We start from the raw sequence: 20578 nt of genomic DNA on the forward strand, positions 1-20578 counted from the left end.
ATTGGAATTCCATCTCCTCCACTAGCTTTGTTCATAGTGACGCTTCCTAAGGCCCACTTGACTTCACATTCCAGGATGTCTGGCTCCAGGTGAGTGATCACACCATCGTGATTATCTGGATTGTGAAGATCTTTTTTGTACAGTTCTTCTCTGTATTCTTGCCACCTCTTCTTAATATTTTCTGCTTCTGTTAGGTCCATAGCATTTCTGTCCTTTATGGAGCCCATCTTTGCATGAAATATTCCCTTGGTATCTTGAATTTTCTTGAAGAGATCTCTAGTCTTTCCCATTCTATTGTTTTTCTCTGTTTCTTTGCCATGATCACTTGAGGAAGGCTTTCTTATCTCTCTTTGCTATTTTTTGGATTTCTGCATTCATATGGGTATATCTTTCCTTTTCTCCTTTGGTTTTCGCTTCTCTTCTTTTCTCAGCGATTTGTAAGGCCTCCTCAGACAACCATTTTGCCTTTTTGCATTTCTTGTTCTTGGGGATGGTCTTGATTCGTGCCTCCTGTATAATGTCATGAACCTCTGTCCATAGCTCTTCAGGAACTGTCTATCAGATCTAATCCCTTGAATCTATTTCTCACTTCCACTGTATAATCATAAGGGATTTGATTTAGGTGATACCTGAATGGTCTAGTGGTTTACCCTATTTTCTTCAATTTAAGTATGAATTTGGCAATAAGGAGTTCATGATCTGAGCCACAGTCAGCTCCTGGTCTTGTTTTTGCTGATTGTACAGAGCTTCTCCATCTTTGGCTGCAAAGAATATAATCAGTCTGATTTCTGTGTTGACCATCTGGTGATGTCCATGTGTAGAGCCTTCTCTTGTGTTGTTGGAAGAGGGTGTTTGCTGTGACCAGTGCGTTCTCTTGGCAAAAGTCTGTTAGCCTTTGCCCTGCTTCATTCTGTACTCCAAGGCCAAACTTGCCTTGGAGATTCTCCAAATTTGTCTGTTACTCCAGGTATCTCTTGACTTCCTTCTTTTGCGTTCCAGTACCCTATAATGAAAAGGACATCGTTTTGGGGTGTTAGTGCTAGAAGTTCTTGTAGGTCTTCATAGAACCATTCAGTTTCAGCTTTTTCAGCATTACTGGTTGGGCATAGACTTGAATTACTGTGATATTGAACGATTTGCCTTGGAAATGAACAGAGACCATTCTGTCGTTTTTGAGACTGCATCCAAGTACTGCATTTTGCACTTTTTTTTTTTTTTTACTATGATGCTACTCCATTTCTTCTAAGGGATTCTTGCCCACAGTGGTAGATATAATGGTCATCTGGATTAAATTCACCCATTCCAGTCCGTGTTAGTTCACTGATTCCTAAAATGTCGACGTTCACCCTTGCCATCTCCTGTTTGACCACTTCCAATTTGCCTTGATTCATGGACCTAATATCCCAGGTTCCTATGCAATATTGCTCTTTACAGGGTCGGACCTTGCTTTCATCACCAGTCACATCCACACTGAGTGTTGTTTTGCTTTGGCTCCATCCCTTCATTCTTTCTGGAGTTATTTCTCCACTGATCTCCAGATGCATATTGGGCACCTACCGACCTGGGGAGTTCATCTTTCAGTGTCCTATCTTTTTGCCTTTTCATACTGTTCATGGGGTTCTCAAGGCAGGAATACTGAAGTGGTTTGCCATTCCCTTCTCTATGTGGCTCAACTGGTAAAGAATCCGCCTGTAATGTGGGAGGCCTGGGTTTGATCCCTGGGTTTGAAATTATTCCCTGAAGAAAGGCTACCCACTCCAGTATTCTGGCCTGGAGAATTCCCAAACTCAAACAGAGCATCAGCCTAAGTGACTTGCTTAGAAGAGCAGACAGTTATTGGAGTTGGGTTCACCTGGGCAGCTGTCCTGCCCGTCTGACCAGCGCTCACTGATTGAGGTGTGGTGTCACTGAGCTTGTGGCTTGTTTTCGGGTTGGCCTCAAATGGGACACAGGAAGAGGGGTGTTCTCCATGTGGTGTCAGTGCCTTTTCCTTGCCACGTGCTTTTATCTTGTGATCTCCATAGCAGATTAGCTAAAATTTTTACATGATGACTCAAGATTCCAAGATGTGCAATAATTGGGCCTGCCAGGACTTTTTAAGGCTTATTCCCAGAACTGGCCAGTGTTACTTCTGCTGTGTTCTCTTATTTAAAGCTACTCTCAAGCATGGGCCAGATTCAAGAGGGAGGTGACTCAATCAGGGTCTGAATCCTGGGAAGCTGCCGATGTCACAGCCCTCCACGGATGAGTGAAGGTAACATGGAAACCTTAGGTGTGGTTGGAAAGAAACACATAGACAGCATGGCTAGAACTAGACTTCACAGGTAGTAGAACCTTTAGAAATACCTGAATTTAAGGTATAGTGGAGGAAATGGTTGTTGGAAAACTGGAAAAAATTATAATCATTAACATCAATATTGAAGTACAATTTATGACATGATATAGAATATGGTGCAAGATGTGGAAAATAATGGGGAGTCCAGCTAGGTTCTTATACCTGAGGAAATAGAGGCATGGTATTTTTCTTTGTGAAATTTATAGCCAAATGAGGCAGGCACTTTGAAAAATCATTTTAAATCCCTTTGGCTGGCAGGGTGAAAGTGAAGTGGAGGATACTTCCAGGGTGTACACCCTCACAGAACATTATGGAGGCTTCTTGGAGGAACAGACATTGTTAATGTAGCTTATTGCACTGAACTAGCTCATGAATAAATTCGACTTTAACCCTTCTCAGCTCACAGGGAATATGTGTATACCTTGTGGTTTTGGCGGATGCTAAAACAAAGTCAGAAATAGACTTACTGGATGGCAGAAGAGTCAGTTTCACCTTACTACATGAAATGTTGGGATAGTATAGTATTTATCGATTTCTCACTATTACCTGTATTTAAGGCTATTAACATGGATTGAACACCAACATCTCTTAACTAAACTTGAGTGTATTCTGGACAGCCCTTTATTTGTTTTTTCTCTTGTAATTTTTTCCAAGATAATTTTTTTATTTAGAATTTACTGTTAGTTATTTTTCCCCCCTCATGGTTTTTATTGTAGCCCTTAAGAAAATACCTTCTCAGTTGGTTTGATTTGATTTTTATTTTATCCCCTCTTAAAATTTGGGGATTCATATTGGTAACTTCTGAAAAATAATTAGACATCTTTCACATGACCGTCTTTGAAGGCAGATTGTTGATTACTGATTAGGCTGTATCATTAAGGGCTGATTAAGCTGACACTATGCAGTATTTTTTTTTTAATCTTAGAAGTAAAAACAATCAAATTGGACAGTTGATTATTAAGTTTTATTTTACTCATAACCCTTCCTGTAGGGGAAATTATCCCACTGACAAAACTTCTATTGTAGAGACCCAAGTTTTAGCTAGTGTAAGTTTGATGCCTCTTACGTGGGAACACATCATAGCCCTTTTGTGGCGCTCCTACCAGTAGCCTCTCTCACTGCCAGATGAGATATGAACTGTCAGATCAACCTTCTAAATCAAAACTGTTTCCCCACAACCTATTGAATCATGCCCAGCTGTTCTCTGATGTTGCCTTCCATGTTCCCTTTCCTCCAAACTACACTTTATACTCTTTGCTAAAACTCTTCCCTGATTTTGTACTTATATGACCTTGTTACTTACTCATTCCATCATGCCTTTCTGTTCATGCTTTGAAGGTGCTGTGAATTAGGGACAGTACTACAGTCTGGGGATTGGTGGTGAGCAAGGCAGACATGCTTCTCCTCTTTTGGAGTTTACACTGTGACTTATAAAATAGAAACGGAGAATGAGCTATAAGTCTTACTTACTAAAGCATTGCATTTAGTAGCAACCAACTAGAAATAATTCCCAGGAGCGATTACATAAATAAGACACATGCAAAGGTTATTATTGCTACCATTTGTAGTAAAAACATCTGTTCAGGTGTGTGAATGTAAGCATTTATAAGTATTTGTATATGCATGAAATACTAAAGTTTTTCAACAGAGTTTTACTGAGCAGCTGAAATATACTAGGTGCGGTTTACATGCTGTACCGCCAGTAACTTGAACAAAGAACGTGCTCTTGGGGAGCTTATACGGTGATGGAGGTCACAGGTTCAGTTTTTACCCAGACTGGCTAGGTCTCTCAGTTTGGGGAAACCTTTATTCCAAAGTCACTTTCTCATTCAGGACCTGCTCGTTGCTCTCCTGTCTAAGACTGCAGAGACTACTCCTGACAGCCCCTCCTCTTCCCAGGTCTGTGGGACCTGGGAAGCGCTCCCCACCATCTGATAGACCGAATTTGTGTTCATTCCCCTCACTGGGAAGGAGAAGAGACAAGGTGGACTTTCTACTTTTATTCGTTGCTTTATTCTTCGTGCCTGGAGCAGTGCCTGACACTTGATGGACCCCATGGACTGTGGCCACCAGGCTCCTCTGTCCATGGGACTCAACAAGCAAGGATACTGGAGGGGGTAGCTGTTCTCTTCTCCAGGGGAGCTTCCCGACCCAGGGATCAAAGCCCAGGTTTCTTGCACTACAGACAGATTTTTTTACCCTCTGAGCTACCAGGGAAGTCATGACACTTAATAGGTACTCAAAAATAATTGCTAATAATAAGTGAAATATATATTGTATTTCTAATTAGCAGTAACTGCTGTCTGGAAAAGTGAAGAAAGACTTTGAATGGACTGCAGTGTGAACCAAAATTTGTGCTCCAGTTTTTATCAGTTCTTCAGGTTTAATGTAGGAAATCAAGGGATATGTATAATGCATATATTACATATGTATTAGTTTGAACTGTGGTATGTCAAAAATTGTTAAATATAAAAATTCATATAATTTGACCTAAAATGCCAAAGCGTTTGACTATGTGGATCACAATAAACTGTGGAAAATTCTGACAGCGATGGGATACCAGACCACCTGATCTGCCTCTTAAGAAACCTGTATGCAGGTCAGGAAGCAACAGTTAGAACTAGACATGGAACAACAGACTGGTTCCAAATAGGAAAAGGAGTACGTCAAGGCTGTATATTGTCACCCTGCTTATTTAACTTCTATGCAGAATACATCATGAGAAATGCTGGGCTGGAAGAAGCACAAGATTGCTGGGAGAAATATCAATAACCTCAGATATGCAGATGACACCACCCTTATGGCAGAAAGTGAAGAGGAACTAAAAAGCCTCTTGATGAAAGTGAAAGAGGAGAGTGAAAAAGTTGGCTTAAAGCTCAACATTCAGAAAACTGAGATCATGGCATCCAGTCCCAGCACTTCATGGGAAATAGATGGGGAAACAGTGGGAACAGTGGCTGACTTTATTTTTCTGGGCTCCAAAATCACTGCAGATGGTGATTGCAGTGATGAAATTAAAAGATGCTTGCTCCTGGGAAGGAAAGTTATGACCAACCTAGACAGCATATTAAAAAGCAGAGACATTACTTTGTCAACAAAGGTCCATTTAGTCAAGGCTATGGTTTTTCCAGTGGTCATGTATGGATGTGAGAATTGGACTGTGAAGAAGGCTGAGCACTGAAGAATTGATGCTTTTGAACTGTGGTGTTGGAGAAGACTCTTGAGAGTCCCTTGGACTGTGAGGAGATCCAACCAGTCCATCCTAAAGGAGATCAGTCCTGGGTGTTCATTGGAAGGTCTGATGCTGAAGCTGACTCTCCAATACTTTGGCCACCTGATGCAAAGAGCTGACTCATTTGAAAAGATCCTGATGTTGGGAAAGACTGAAGGCAGGAGGAGAAGGGGATGACAGAGGATAAAATGGTTGGATGGCATCACCAACTCGATGGACATGGGTTTGGGTGGACTCCGGGAGTTGCTGATGGACAGGGAGGCCTGGCGTGCTTTGGTTCATGGGGTCGCAAAGAGTCAGACACGACTGAACGACTGAACTGACTGAACTGAACTGAAAATAGAACAGTGCCCAATTTGAAATATGCTTAAATTGAATGGCAAAAGAATGATTTTTAAAAGTGATTTTTTGTGGAATTCTCAAGAGTATTGTGGTACTGGGGAAAATGTAAAAGAATTATGGAAAGAAATGAAAGTAACTAAACCCTACTACATTTCTGAAGAAAGGCCTCTATATTTAAACTTGTATTAAAAAGCCAGTTGTATAATGAAAAGAACCTGGTACACCATATGTTCACAGAGATGTTTTATGAAATTGTCAAAAAATTAGGTGTTGATCATTGCCTAATTTTATATAAGAATGAAAAAGCTAAGGTACAGAGAAATCAGGAGACTTGCCTAAGGTCACAGGGTGAAGTCAGAATTTCCACCCAAGTCTTTCTACTGGTAATGTGTGATCATTTTACCATCCTGAGTTCTATTGCCACATTTTTTCAAAATTGGAATTCTTTTGAAAGGAAACATTTTGAAGATATTCAGCAAAAAAAAAAATTATTAATTAGGACTAATAAAGTACTTTGCATTGAGGAAGCTTGTGCCTTCTTCATACTCCAATCAGTGGGATAAAAGTGTTTCAAAATAGAGCTGAAACTGCCAAGGTTAAGGTGACTCAGTGTAATTGATTTTATAAATAATTTTGCCCTTGAGAAGAGGTAAAGGACTTGGATAAAGATTTTGGAAGAGATTTCAGTGGCAAAGACAAAGTATTCTTTCAGTCAGCGAAAATGTACATTTATTGTATGCTCCTTGTGTTCAGGGCATTATTCTAGATGCTAGAAGTTCAGTAGTGAAAACAGTCAACCAACTTTACTATATTAACTTTTATTAATCATAGCATGAAACAGCATACTTGTTCTCTTCAAGCACAGATGGTACTTTCTTCAGGATAGACTATATATTTGTTAGGCCATTAAACGAGGCTCAGTAAATTTAACAGGATAAAAATAATATGCAACGTTTTCTCCAGTTGCAGTGGAATTAAATTAGAAAGCAACAGCAGAAAGAAATCTGAGAAATACTTTAAATATTTGGAAACTAAAACTTAAGCACACTTCTAAATAGCCCATAGGTCAAATTAAAAAAATAATTTTAACTGAATGGAAATAGAAACAAACATATGAAAAGCCCCTCATTGCAGCTCTGAGAGGGCTCTGAATGCTTACGTTAGAATGGAAGGAAGATCTAAAATTGACATTAACCTCAGGAAGCTGGAATACTAAATTCAAGATAAGTAGAAGGAAGGAAATTAGACCAGAAATCAGTGAATAAAACACAGGGGACTATATCTAACAGAAAGTCCAAGACCTGTACACTGAAAACTACAAAACATTACTGAGAGCTTTTAAAGAAGATAACAGTAAATGGAGAGATACGGCGTGTTCATAGTTTAGAAAACTCAGCATTATTAAAATGGTCCTTCTCTGCATACTGATGGATGGCAGTGGTGTAGTAGTGTTAGTCCCTCAGCTGTGTCCGCCTCGGTTCGACCCCACAGACTGTAGCCCACCAGGCTCCTCTGTCCATATGATTCTCCAGGCAAGAACACTAGAGTGGGTAGCCGTTCCCTTCTCCAGGGCATCTTCCCGACCCAGGGATCAAACCCAGGACTCCTGCCTTGCACGCAGATTCTTTACCATCTGAGTTACAGGGAATAGATTCGATCTAATCTCTAATGAAATTAAAGGAGGCCTTTTCATAGAAATTGTCAAACTGATACTAGATTTACATGAAATTACAAAGATCTAGAGCGGCTAAAACAATTTTGAAAAGGAAGAGCAACTTACAAGAATTTATACTAACTGATTTTCAACTCACTCTAAAGCTAAGAATCAAGATAGAATATCCATGTGTCAGTGGAGCAGAATAGACAGGGATGCCAGTGAGAAAACGATGGTCTTTTAACACATACTGGGATAATTGAATGTTCATATAAAGAAACTCAAAAATTACACACATATATGTAAAATTACATATGCCTGAATGCAAGCACTAAAAGTATTAAAACTTCTGTAAGAAAACATACAAAATGGATGATATATTAAAAAAAAGAAACCTATAAATGCACCAAAATTTAAATTTTTTGAATAAATGCACCTGTCCGCTTTTTGAAAAACTCTGCTAAGGAAAAATTTTTTAATCTACTGACTAAGAGATCGTTTCACTCATATTATCTTACAATGGACAGGTTTTTTTTTTTTTAATTCTTACAACTCAGTAGTGTGGAGACAACCCGATTAATAAGTGGCTTAGAGACTTAAGGTGGTACTAATGGTAAAGAGCCCACCTTCCAATGCAGGAGACATAAGAGATACAGGTTTGATCCCTGGGTCTGGAAGATCCTGTGGAGGAGGGCAGGCAGCCCACACCAGTGTTCTTGCCTGGAGAACCCCACGGACAGAGGGGCATGGTGGGCTACAGTCCACGGGGTCGCACAGTCGGATCCGACTGGGTGATGAAGCACAGAGCCCACTAATACTGACCATGTTTCCAAAAGAGAGCTCGATTCTGCTCTCTGGCTTCCAAAATTCTGGAAATTATGTGGGTGAAGAAGTGTAAAGGGCCTCAGTATTCAGTATACCAGCATTCACTTAATACATGCAGAATCAATTTTAGCCCTAAGCTCTGTCTTATATCTCCCAGACCGGAGACATTTTGTTTTATTTTCTCTAGAAAATAACTGCTAGTCTCCTGGGTTGGGGAAAGGACAGTCATTTGCCTGCACAGAATGTGGAGGAATCTGGATGCCAAATAGCTCTAAGACAGACTTTCAGCCTGTTTCACTGTTTCACCATCATTTTGTTTCCCATGCTATCCCAGAGTCCCGTGTCAGGGGTTGTAGTATAAATTTTGTTGCTTCCAAACTTTCTCTGTGGTTTTTCTTAGCTTAGCAGCTGGGAGCCTGAAGTCTGTTTCCAACTGTTTCTCTTTTCTCCTGCTTTCAGAGTTCAGTTGCTGCTGTCTCTTCTCTCAGATATTGGCTCTTGTAGTTCTCTGTTATTTTTAAGTTTATTCTCATTTCATGGAATTTCAGGAGATAGTGAAAATAAATGCTTATGTCCAATTCATCTTCTGCAGAAAGGCTTCTATTTCTATTTTTAATATCGTAGGCTTCACAGTTTTTCTTTGACCTTCACTATAGCCATCACTTGATTTGTTTTTAGCTGTCTTAACTGACCTTCGAGTTACTGGCGTGCCAGATTAATGAGTGCTGTCCACTCCCTCTGTAAAATACATTATGGATGCACAGTGCAGGAGCAGGAAACTAGCTCTGAGCATGTGTGCACTCCTTTCCCACCAGTGGAGCTGTGTGTGCGTTCAGGGCTCAGCTTATTCCTCTTTAAAGAAACGAAAGCTGGAAATAGTAGTTGATACATTATGGGTGTGAATATATAGAAAAGATGTAATAGAACTCTAAAGAGCCACATCAAAAGTTAATCAATGAGTATACATAGTTTTAATTTAAAATGTGTATGCTTTGTGAGTATCATTTTTGTTATGAGTCTCTGCTTTAACAGCTTCCTCAGTTAAATGAATAAGTTAATAAATTTTAAAAATGATAAATACATAGGGCTTCCCTTGTGGCTCAGCTGGTCAAAAATCCGCCTACAGTGTGGGAGACCTGGGTTTGATCCCTGCGTTGGGAAGATCACCTGGAGAAGAGAAAGGCTACCCACTCCAGTATTCTGGCCTGGAGAATTCCATGGACTGTATAGTCCATGGGGTTGCAAAGAGCCAGACACGACTGAGTGACTTTCAGTTTCAGTTAAAAGAACAACTGCTGTCCCAAATATACTGGGTGATACCTTGTTTTAAAATAACATAGAAATGTAATTATATCCAATGGATCAAATGTATGATTCTGCTATGTTGTCTGCTGAATTTTCACATGCTTAACAAGATAATTGTTTTTGTTTAGTTCCAGATGTTGAAGTGAAAGGAGAGAGTTCTAGCTATTACCTCTTAATACAAGGTAATGGCAATGGAAAGTGTAAAGCCACATTGATTTACTCAGCCAACCAGATCAATGGCTCGTTTGCACTCAGTTTAATTCATGGAAAGATGAAAGCAATGACAGAAGAAACCAAATTGAGTGAGTGTTAACTTTAGAGGGAAAACAAAACATTTTTATATCCGTTTGTGTAAATAGTTAACTTATGTGGTTTTTAATGAACTTACTGTCTTCAAACTCCATTTCACTTTCCCTAAATTTGCTTTTATTTTAAATATTTTATAACATATTTGAACAATATAGAATGCAGAGCATTTATCCTTTACATATCATACTTCTTAAAATGTAGCAGGTCACCCCTTCAGTTCCAAACAGGAAAATTTTTAGTATTTTCCACTTTACACAAATTATTTTTCTAGAATTTACGTCTCATTGTTATTTATTTTCTCTCCAGCGTCTTTATTGCTCATCTTTTTCTACTCTCCAAGCTCCATGCTTGGCTTCTCCATCACAGTGTGACCAACTGCCCCAAATGTGGCCCAACGATGACGGTCTGTTACCAGGTCTCGTGGTCCTGGGGGCTGACTGGGCTCAGCTGGATGTTTTTGTTTTGAAGGCCCGCGTCTGACTGCCATCACACATGACTGGGGCTTCTTTTCATTTGAAGACTTCACAGGGCTGGGTGTGTAGGCTGGCTCTTCCCCTGCGTATTTGGTGCCTGGGTGGGGGTGGCTGGATCAGATTGAGCTGATCTCCTCTTCACACACCCATCCTCCAGCCAGCTGGGCTTCCTCGCAACAGCTTGTCTCCCGGAAGTCTGATTTCTTTATGGTTGTCAGCTTCTCTTAGAGCGAGTGTTCTAGGAAACTGTAAGACTTTCTATGACTTATGTCTTTCATTGTCACTTTTACTGTGCCTTGTTGGTCTCCTGGGGTCACCTAGATTCATTGTGGAAGGTCTACACGGCAGGTAGAAGCAGAACCTGATTCTCGGGGGCGGGGAGGCCACCTTTGAAGACCAACTCCTATAGTCCATCACTGTTTTGTGTGGCGGTTTCAATAGCTGAAGCAGAAGAAGATGTAGTGGAGGGAATTCTGCTCTGCTACCTAAATTCTCTGAATTTAAGAAGCAGGTCAAAGTTTAAAATGCAAAATAACTTAGTATGTTTATTTTCTGCTGTTCATTTATTATTGTTTACTTTGAAATATGCAAGATGAAGAAAGATAAATAATTGACTTTTAATTACATTTTAACACATTTCTTGAGAACTGTATATTAATTGTTGTTATAAACCATCTTTAATACTGATTTTATTTTTTTTTTCTATTTCTTAGGTTTTCCTCTTGACCTTTTGTCACTTCCGAGTTTCTCCAGGGAGCAGCTTATACAGAGAGAAAAACAGTTAGCCTGTGTTCAGGCTTTGGCTTTGAAGGAATGTCTGAGTAAGTAATCATGTGTGCATTTCATTCTGTTGTAAGAATGTTGGCTTGTTCAGACCTAACACTTTATTTTAACACTTTTCTTACATACTTTTTTTTAGATATGATACTCACTGGTAGAACTATTTTTTTTTGCAGAAGGTGAGGCAGAAAAGAATAGCTTCATTGCTTTGCCAGGCAAAGGAGCCACAGTGGACTCCTGCCCTCGAAAACTGTGTCCCAACCCAGGGGAGTTTGATGAGAGGTTTTATGGCAATGGTGCAAGGGTGGCGTTGCTGACAAAATTACTGTGTGCGCAAGGTCTTAGGTGGTCAGTCTCCTAATCTTTTTTTTTTAATTAAAATTTTTTTATTACAGTAAAAGTCACATAATATAAAACATACTGTATTTTAATCATATTTAACTGTGCAGTTCAGTGGCACTAAGTACGTTCTTAATAGAGGTGATGGAGGGTAGAAACGATCTGTAATTTTTTTCCCACCAGATTCAGAATATTCCTGTTTGCTTGTATATTGCTATTACCATTTATAATAATATTTGCCCAGGAAAATTTAGTTTCTCATTATTTTTAATTGTATGCCAGAAAGGATACTTTCTGGTTAATGTAGTCATCTTTACAAAATTTCTCTTTATATCTTTTAGCTAGAGGAGAGGAAGATAGAGATTGCAAACAGAAGAAAATACAAATCTAGAGAAATTAATTAACTTGAGCATTGCTTCTTAGACTTTAATCATAACTAAGCACATTGCATATATTGAGTCAGGTTGGATCATGGGTTTTTCTTTTTTCAAGAAATTGACACTTTTTTAGGGTTGTATTTAAGATTTTTTCCTCTGTTTCTAAATGTTAACTTGGTTGTCAATCTTAACATTGTTGTCATAAATAATCATTCATTAATACCTAATATGGACTTAAGCTAATTAATATAGAATTTCTAAAAACTTGATTCAAATTGTGAGGCTTCATTAGTTGCATATAGAAAAAATGATTAAGTACATACACTATAAAATGAAAAATATCACTCTTTAAAAGCATTTAAAAATATTTTGGCATCAGTAGTTCATTTTATTCAGTGGAAAATCATTTTAGTATACCTGGTCTTAATAATTTGTGTAAGAATTACTACTTTTTCATTTGTACAAAGCCAGAGTAATTGTGTAGTCTTGAACTCCTCAAACAACTTTTTTTTGACTATGAAAATGATAGAATGGAGAAAGGTGAATTAGTTTCAATAAAAGGTAGTATGTATTAACCCATAGAAAAAAAAAAGAAAAAACCTAAAAATAGAGTTACACGTGATCCAGCACCTCTGACTCTTGAGCATGTATCTGGAAAAGGTGGAAACTATCATAAAAAGGTACACATACCCCAGGTGCTCATAGCAGCACTGTTTACAGTAGCCAGGGCATGGAAGCAACCTAGCTGTCCATCGGCGGACGAGTGGACAGAGGATGTGCAACATTACTCAACAATAAAAAAGAGTGAGAAAGTACCATTTGCAGCAACATGGATGAACCTTGAGATTCTCATACTAAATGAAGTCAGACAGAAGGTAAATGTCATATATCACTTACATGTGAAATCTAAAAGAATGATACAAATAAACTCATTTATAAAACAGAAGTAGACTCAGAGACACAGGAAACAAACTCATGGTCCCCAAAGGAGGACGCAGAGCAGGGACGAGGGTGGGTGGGTGAGGAGTTTGGAATTAGCAATACAGACTGTCATTTATGCATATGTATATATATACATATATAGGTAGATAGATAAACAACAAGATCCTAACGCATGTAGCATAGGGAGCTATATTCGATACCTTGTAATAGCCTATAATAGAAAAGAATCAGAAAAGGAATATATATATATGTCTCTGAATCATTTTGCTACATACCAGAAAGTAACACACTGTGTAAATCAACTATAATTCAATTTAAAAGGAAAAAAAGCTGAAATTTTTGTGGATAAAACCCCTATGTTTCAGACATCTACATGCTTAGTATTGTTTACTTCTGACTCTGTTGTAGCCCTACTAAACCCCTCTTTCGGCTTTGAACCTTTGCCATGAGCCCCTGGCAGCTCCTAAAAGCCAGGTTCCTTCAGCATCTTCCCCCCCCTCATCTCCCCCTCTCTTCCCGACCCTTCCAGCCAGAAAACTGAGAGCGGAGAGCGGGCAGCCCCCTAAAGCCGGTCCGTCTCTCTGGGTGAGGCCATCCCTCCTGCTTGGCTGGGGAGGGAATCAAGTTGTTGCCTATAGGTGTGACTGGGAGCTCTGCTTCAGGGAGGGGGGAAAGGGAGGTGCTAAATAAATGCTGAAAATGTGGAAGCACCAGCAGCTGAGTTATAACCCAGGCAGGAGCTGCAAGGATGGCCTCAGCACTGGGCAAGGACATGCAGGGGGCTGGAGGTTGGAAGGAAGCCTCAGAGCTAGGAGCTGCGCGAGACGTCAGCTCTGGGGATACCCGTGCACTGGCCAAGTGCAGTCTGAAGCTTAAATCTTGGCTGAGATGAGTGACCCATTTTGACGGAATTATTTGCGGAGCCAGTCTCTCCTTTACCCAGAGAGTTAGCACTGAATGAAAATCTGGGCACAAAGGTGCATCTGTTCAGATTTCATGTATCTCTGAAGATAGAGGAGAATGACAACAAATGAAGCTTCCCCTGTAAGAGAATCTTAGTGTTTCTTTCAGTGGTTTTCAAAGAAGTGAATATAAATATAAAAGAATTTAAATTGATGTAGTTAATTTATACCTGATGAAAATGAATAGGAAAGTTTTCTTCAAGTAAAAATTAATGTTTCAATATCAACGCAGGTTGTAGTCTCTGCTGGAAAACAATAGGTTGTTCAAAATTTTTTTCAAAATTATTATTCAGACTTGGGGTAGACTTACTATCTCCCCCAATATTTCTCTTACTACTGAGTTAGAATGAGCAGCTGGGAAAGTTTGCATGAAAATTTTATTCTTAAAAATTATGTTAATTTTTAACTACACATAGATAATTAGATATAGACATTTGGAATGATACTTAAATTTTATAATTTATATTTAACTGATCTTTTGTAATTTGTAAACTTTTATAATTAGAAATATTAAATATTAAATATCCTGTTTCACCTGCTTCCCTGGTGGTCCCATGGCTGAGACGGGCTCCCAGTGTAGGGGCCCAGGTTTGACTCCTGCTCAGGGAGCTAGATCCCATGTGCCACGACTTAGACCCGGTTTAACCAAATAAAATATTAAGAAAATAAAAAAGAAAAATGAAAAGGTTAAAGAACGCTGAATAATTTTTAAATAAAAACTGCTGTGTGATGCAGAACAGATTCCAAAATAGCAATATTGTCGTATCGCTCCAGGACTGCGGTCACAACTCTGAGTTCCCCACATTGTTTTTAAATTTATAGAACCTGGTGCAAACCTGATTGGTGTTCATTCTGCTGATATTTTTAGACATTTTACACTCTGTTTTTCTTTACTAAGTCCTGAGTTATTACTCACTTGTTTTAGGAATAGCATTCTTTTGTGAATTTATTTTAACACTTTAGTCCAATATTTTTCTCCCAGATCTTTATCCGTCACTTGTGTTACTGACTCATCTGTGTAGGGATTATTTTTCACCTAGGTAAATTACTCTGCTCGTAAACCCTGTTAAACCTCATCTATTTTCTCTCTCTATTGCTTGGTCATTAAGGTCAATAGGAAGTCATATCCTGCTTTCCACATTGCCCAGTATTGTAACATAATTGACGATTTTAATAGGCATAGGTCAGTGATGGTGGTGGTTTGGTTGCTAAGTCGTGTCTGACTCTTAAGACCCCGTGGACTGTAGCCCACCAGGCTCCTCTCTGTCGGTGCGATTCTCCAGGCAAGAACACTGGAGTGGGTTGCCCTGCCTTCCTCCAGGGGATCTCCCCAATCCAGGGATCAGACCCAGGTCTTCTGCTTCGCAGGCGGATTCTTAACCATCTAAGCCACCAGGGAAGCCCACGTACCTACCTACCTATCTGTAAATTTACTACTGAGTCATGTAGTATATGATGGTCAATTTTCCTTTCTTGTATAATCTTTGTTTTCCTTGTGGTTGATAATCACCTTATTTTTAATTTGCCCATTCTTCTGTAGAGGCAAAAATACTTTTATGTTTCTCCAGACCCTCCAACATTTCTGCCACACACCTGTCATTAAATTTATTGTATATTCAAACACAACAGTTCCTTTTTATTTCTCATAGTTTTTTTTCTGGAGTGTTTCATATTTTACTGTATTTTGAACAAAATGTGTCTTAGACCTACTGACATCTTAGAGACTTCTCTTTCCTCTTCTCTTCTTTTGGAATCTCCTATTTTCTAGACCCCTTGACCTCCTTTTTTTTTGTGGGGGGGATTACTCCCTTGTTTGGTTGGCTCATATCTTGCATTAGCTTCCTCAGTAAAAGTGTGTTCTTGGGGCATACTGTTTTCAAGCTCTTGCATGTCTGAAAATATCTTTACTAGATTGATAATTCTCTGGACTTCCAGGTTAAAAATTGTTTGCCCTCAGAATTTTGAAGACATTGTCCCCTCATCTATTTTTTTTGCCACTTGATAGGGGGAATCCCCAACCAGGGGTTGAACCCACACTCCCTGGCGTGGAGGCACAGAGTCTTAACTGCTGGGCCACCAGGGAAGTCCCTGTCCCATTGTTTTTTGTGTTGCTCTGTCCCTGTTGACAAATCTCATACTAGTCTGTTTGAAGTGGTCTGTTTTTAGTTTGCTTTTGCCCCCTTTCAGAACTTTTACCCCCAGAAGCTTTGTTTCTGGAAGCTTTACTCTGAATCGTAATGTGTGTGCCCCCTGCTTTCCGCTCTCCAGTGTACTAAGCTGTGTGCTTGATGAGCCACATCAATACAAGATTCACATTTCCTAAGTCTGAAAATTTTTATTATTTCTTTAATAGAATTTTCTTTCTCCCGGTTACTTTTTTCTTTCTAGAACTCTTATTGGTTATATAATAACCTTTTTTTGGATAGAATGTCTGCTCTTTTTTCCTATTTCCATATTATTATCTTTTTGTCCTAGTTTCTAGGGGGTGTCTTGCAGTATTTTTAAATTTTGATCTCTCCTGTGCTTAATTTTCAAAAATATTTTCTTGTTCATTGACTGTTCCTTTATCAGATCATCCTGTACTTGTTTCATGAGTATAGTATCTTTTATTATTTCTGTGAGAATATTAACTGGTGGTTTGGTGATATAGTCACTGAGTCATGTCTGATTCTTGTGACCCCATGGACTGTAGCCTGCCAGGCTCCTGTGTCCATAGAAGTTTTCAGGCAAGAAAACTGGAGTGGGTTGCCATTTCCTTCTCCAGAGGATCTTCCCGACCCAGGGATCAAATTCGAGTCTCCCACGGTGCAGGCGTCAGCCCCAGAGACGTCCTCATGAGAGTGTCAGTCCCGGCAGACTTTCTTTGTTGCCTGGAATGCTTCTGCTGCTGCTGGGCTCCTTTTTTGTTTTTCGTGCGTTAGTCTTTCTTTTTCATCCCAGACTTGGTTTTTAGTTTGGAGGGGCCTAGTAAATAATACTTGTTTCCCAAATTTAGAGCCAACTGAGAAATAAACTTAAGAAACACACTGATGGAGATAAATTCCTGGATTGAAGGACATGACTTTTTAGAGCTGTGACGGGTTTGCTGCTGCATATACCCAGATCTGGATTTACTCCCTGAATGACAGCCAGAGCTGGGCAACCACCGATCAGGCCTGCTGGGACAGGGCTCTCACCACAATTACCGAGGGCGAGCATCCCGAGGATTTGCTCACTCAGGTGGAAGTTGGAAAGGGGAGTCCTGATCAGAACGTGTCTCTTTTCTTTCCCAGACCAGCTTGGTGGGTGGTGGGAGGGAGCAGGAAGTGGAAGCATTGCTGAATCGAACTCCTTACGTGTCTGAACAGGAGACCATGAAATGCAGAGTTCCCTATCCCCTCTACCCCTTTCGCTAAATATCTGGTGACTTTTTTTCCCCTGTCCTGTTTTAACTGGGAAATTTTATGTGTCACTCTAATATAATTGGCAAGCTTCAAGAGTGGTGGAGTAACTATTTCAACATTTTGTTTGTGAGGTCCTATCCTTAATTCCACGGTAGTGTCAGTATCTAGCTCTTTTCTCCTGGGGCATTCAGTTTTTCAAAGGGAGAATCCTTTCATCTTTTCAGTGGGACATCTGTAGCTGCTGTCTTTCTGGCCACCAGGTTGGAAGTCTGACCTTTCGGTATGTAGACTCTTACTTAATCTTGTAGTCTAACCTTCCAGCATCAGTACCACCTTTTTTGTTGTTCGGTCACTAAGTCGTGTCCGACTCTGCAACTCCATGAACTGCAGCGCGCCAGGCCTCCTTGTCCTTCACCATCTCCCGCTCCTGATATGCTGTGATCTGAGACGACTCCTCTTCTGTTTCTTCCCCGGAGTGAGAGCAGAGTCACCTGGCTCCGGGGCTGCCGCCTGGGGACCTCCGCTGTCGGTCTTGTTTCCACTCGGGCCCTTCCTGTTGCGGCTGAGCCCTTCTCTGCTCTGCTGACTCCGTCACCACTCCACCATCATCTTATCCTCCAAAATTCGTTGGAAACCGCATCGTTTAGTGTTTATTCTTTTGTTGTCCTTTTTTTATTCCTCAGTTGTGATTCTGAGTTTTGAGTAGGAGAGGAAATAGATGGACATGACCAAACCACCACGTTTACCTGAACGTGTTACAGGTTTTATTTTCACGTAAGCACCAACATAAGGCCATTCCTCATGCTCTGCGGTGTATTTCTGAAAACTTCTGTAAACTTGTTTTGACTGTTGCTCACCTTTTAGTGTTAACAAATTACTTTGTTTATTTCACATAACTGAAAATTCTTCTATTACCTTCAAATGGGACTGAAAGGAAAACAGGCCTACACAGGAATGTTCATTTGCTGGAGAAGTTCATTTGTTTTACTTTTGAAAGTATTTCCCCTAAAAGATAGTAGATGAGCTCAAAGGGTTGAAAATAACAGTTATATTGTTAATCATATTGATTTGTTGTCTTATAGAAAGGGGAAAGTTGGCAAAGCAGCGTGAGGTAATTTCTGTGGATGAACTCAAAAGTCTGCTAACACGCACAAGGGAACATTTTTTAGATCATTTTGATGCTGTTATTCCAAAAACAAGTCTAATAAAGACAGACAAAACCTCCAATATGTTAAATGGTAAGTTTTTTGTTACTTTAAATAGTAGTCCTTTTGTGTGTAGCATTTATGAGAGTTATTATTAAAACTTATAAAATGTATTGATCAAATCAAAATCTATCAGATTGTAGTAGTGATATATTTGTGTATATAAGTATCTGTGTAAATATCAATATGTTATATTTTTCATCATTTAGACATTGGAAATTTTCTGATGACACTTTTTATTAAGCACGTTCTGTATAATTGTTTTTGAGCAGGAGAAGCACCTTAAGGTAATTCCTCTTAAAATTTTTACTAAGCTGCTAGAATGGATGGATTTCTATTAAGCTATATTTTCATAAGGTGAGAAAAGCGGAACTTAGTAAACTTAATGTAGATAAAACTACATATAATAAGATGCTCCACACTTGCCATTTGTTTTAGCAGGAAGTCACCAAACTTACTGAAGGAGCAGGAAGTCATTTCTATTTTAACTTGGCAATTTCTTTCTATTTTCCTACTTTCTGTTCTGGTGATGAATTTGCATAGAGTGAAGCTCTTCAGGATTTAAAAAGGAAGCATTTAACGCTTGCCTGGCATTTTAAATGTATAGGATAATTTTTTGCTGTTATTCTGTGAAAATCATTTTTATCCCATATATTAATAAGAAAATGGCCATAGAATCAAGTTGATAATAATGTTTGTTGTCTGCCATTTCTCTGTTTGATTCCATGAAGGCACACAAAAAATAAAAAATTTGGGGGAGTGGCTGTCCTTGGCTTTCATCAGGCTTATGATCTAGTTGGAAAACAAAATATAAGCACAGTGTCTCGTGCCATGTTTAAAGGCTCAGGCCTTTGGAGCTGGACAGCCAGGGTTCAGACCTCAGCTGAATGTCTTTGGGCAGGTTCTTCAATCTCTCCGGGCCTGTTTCCTCATGTTTCAAATGGGGATAGTGATATTACCCAGTTACTAGGGTAATTATGAGGATTAACTGAGTTGAGTCCTATAAAACACTTAGAATGTAATCATCTCCAAAAAATTGTGACCTGTCATTTATATTGTCATTATCACCATTGTTAATATCTGCGTGCATGCTTAGTCACCAAGTCACTCCCCTGTTATATATATGAATGTTTGTCTGTACCTTAACATTTAGCCTATGGCATTTACATTTATATAGATTGTATACTCAAATTTAATAATTTATATTGTAATATTTAGGGGAATAATTAATGTTTACTTTTATTTAACATGGCTTGTATTCTTCTGTGAACATACCCTGTAATTATTCAGAACTACTAATGATTTTTTTCTTTATCCATTTTTTTGAAAAGCCATGCCAGCATTATAAAGCAGATTATTTCATCATGAAGCTTATTCTTCCATGAAATAGTCAGTATTTCACCACCCTTATTAAGAAGCAGGAACTACTCTACTTGGACGGTGTTTGGCTGGGGCGATACAGTAGAGGCATTAAAAATATTTTTAACTATTCAAGACTAAATACTTTAAAAGTAAACGAAAAATGATATGCAGTTGGCTTCTGTTTTATCTGTGATTAATTTTTTCTTTTTAGTTCAAAAATTTCTTACCAAATCATTATCACTTTGTAAGACCCTAAAGTATAAAATGGGTATTTTTGTCAGGGTTGACGGTTAGTCAAGCAGCTAATGTCCAGTAATTTTCAGTCAGTTTATTAGAGTAATGTGTGATAGTTCAAAACAACGTAAAACACCAGATGGTTTTGGAATCCAGTATTAGTTAGTGATTTTGTCAGTCTTAAAACAGTTGAGATGTCCTCATAATTAATAATGAGAATGGAAGACGGCCCTCTGTCTTTAATGAGAATTGTGGATTATCAACAATCTCAGTGTTAGTTCATTGCACCATACTGACCAAAAAGATAAGACACTCATACGTATAATACTTGATTAGTAGTAAAATAGCATTTAATGTTAGTGATTTACTTGAAAATGAATATGTTAAAGCATCTTACATTAGTATATGTGAGAATTAGTTCTAAAGTAATCTTTACCCTCAAACGTCTTAAGTTATTTATGGTATTGTAGTACTTTTGAGAATGAAGTAATCTTTTAAAAATATAAATTTTTCAGGATA

The 20578-nt window shown here is 38.9% G+C and overlaps 1 protein-coding gene across 4 annotated transcripts in view; it reads left to right on the forward strand.

Annotated features, from left to right (window-relative positions):
• Positions 1-20578, forward strand: part of MTBP (MDM2 binding protein) — a 72466-nt gene that overhangs the window by 22852 nt on the left and 29036 nt on the right. For all 4 annotated transcript variants that reach the window (XM_020872093.2, XM_070477495.1, XM_070477494.1 and 1 more), the window contains 3 exons: positions 9822-9995; positions 11189-11296; positions 18341-18496. In XM_020872093.2, coding sequence (XP_020727752.2) covers positions 9822-9995; positions 11189-11296; positions 18341-18496 — 438 coding nt within the window. The remainder of the gene's footprint in view (positions 1-9821; positions 9996-11188; positions 11297-18340; positions 18497-20578) is intronic.

This window comes from Odocoileus virginianus, chromosome 15 (assembly GCF_023699985.2).
Source record: "Odocoileus virginianus isolate 20LAN1187 ecotype Illinois chromosome 15, Ovbor_1.2, whole genome shotgun sequence".
Classification (NCBI taxonomy): Eukaryota; Metazoa; Chordata; class Mammalia; order Artiodactyla; family Cervidae; genus Odocoileus; species Odocoileus virginianus.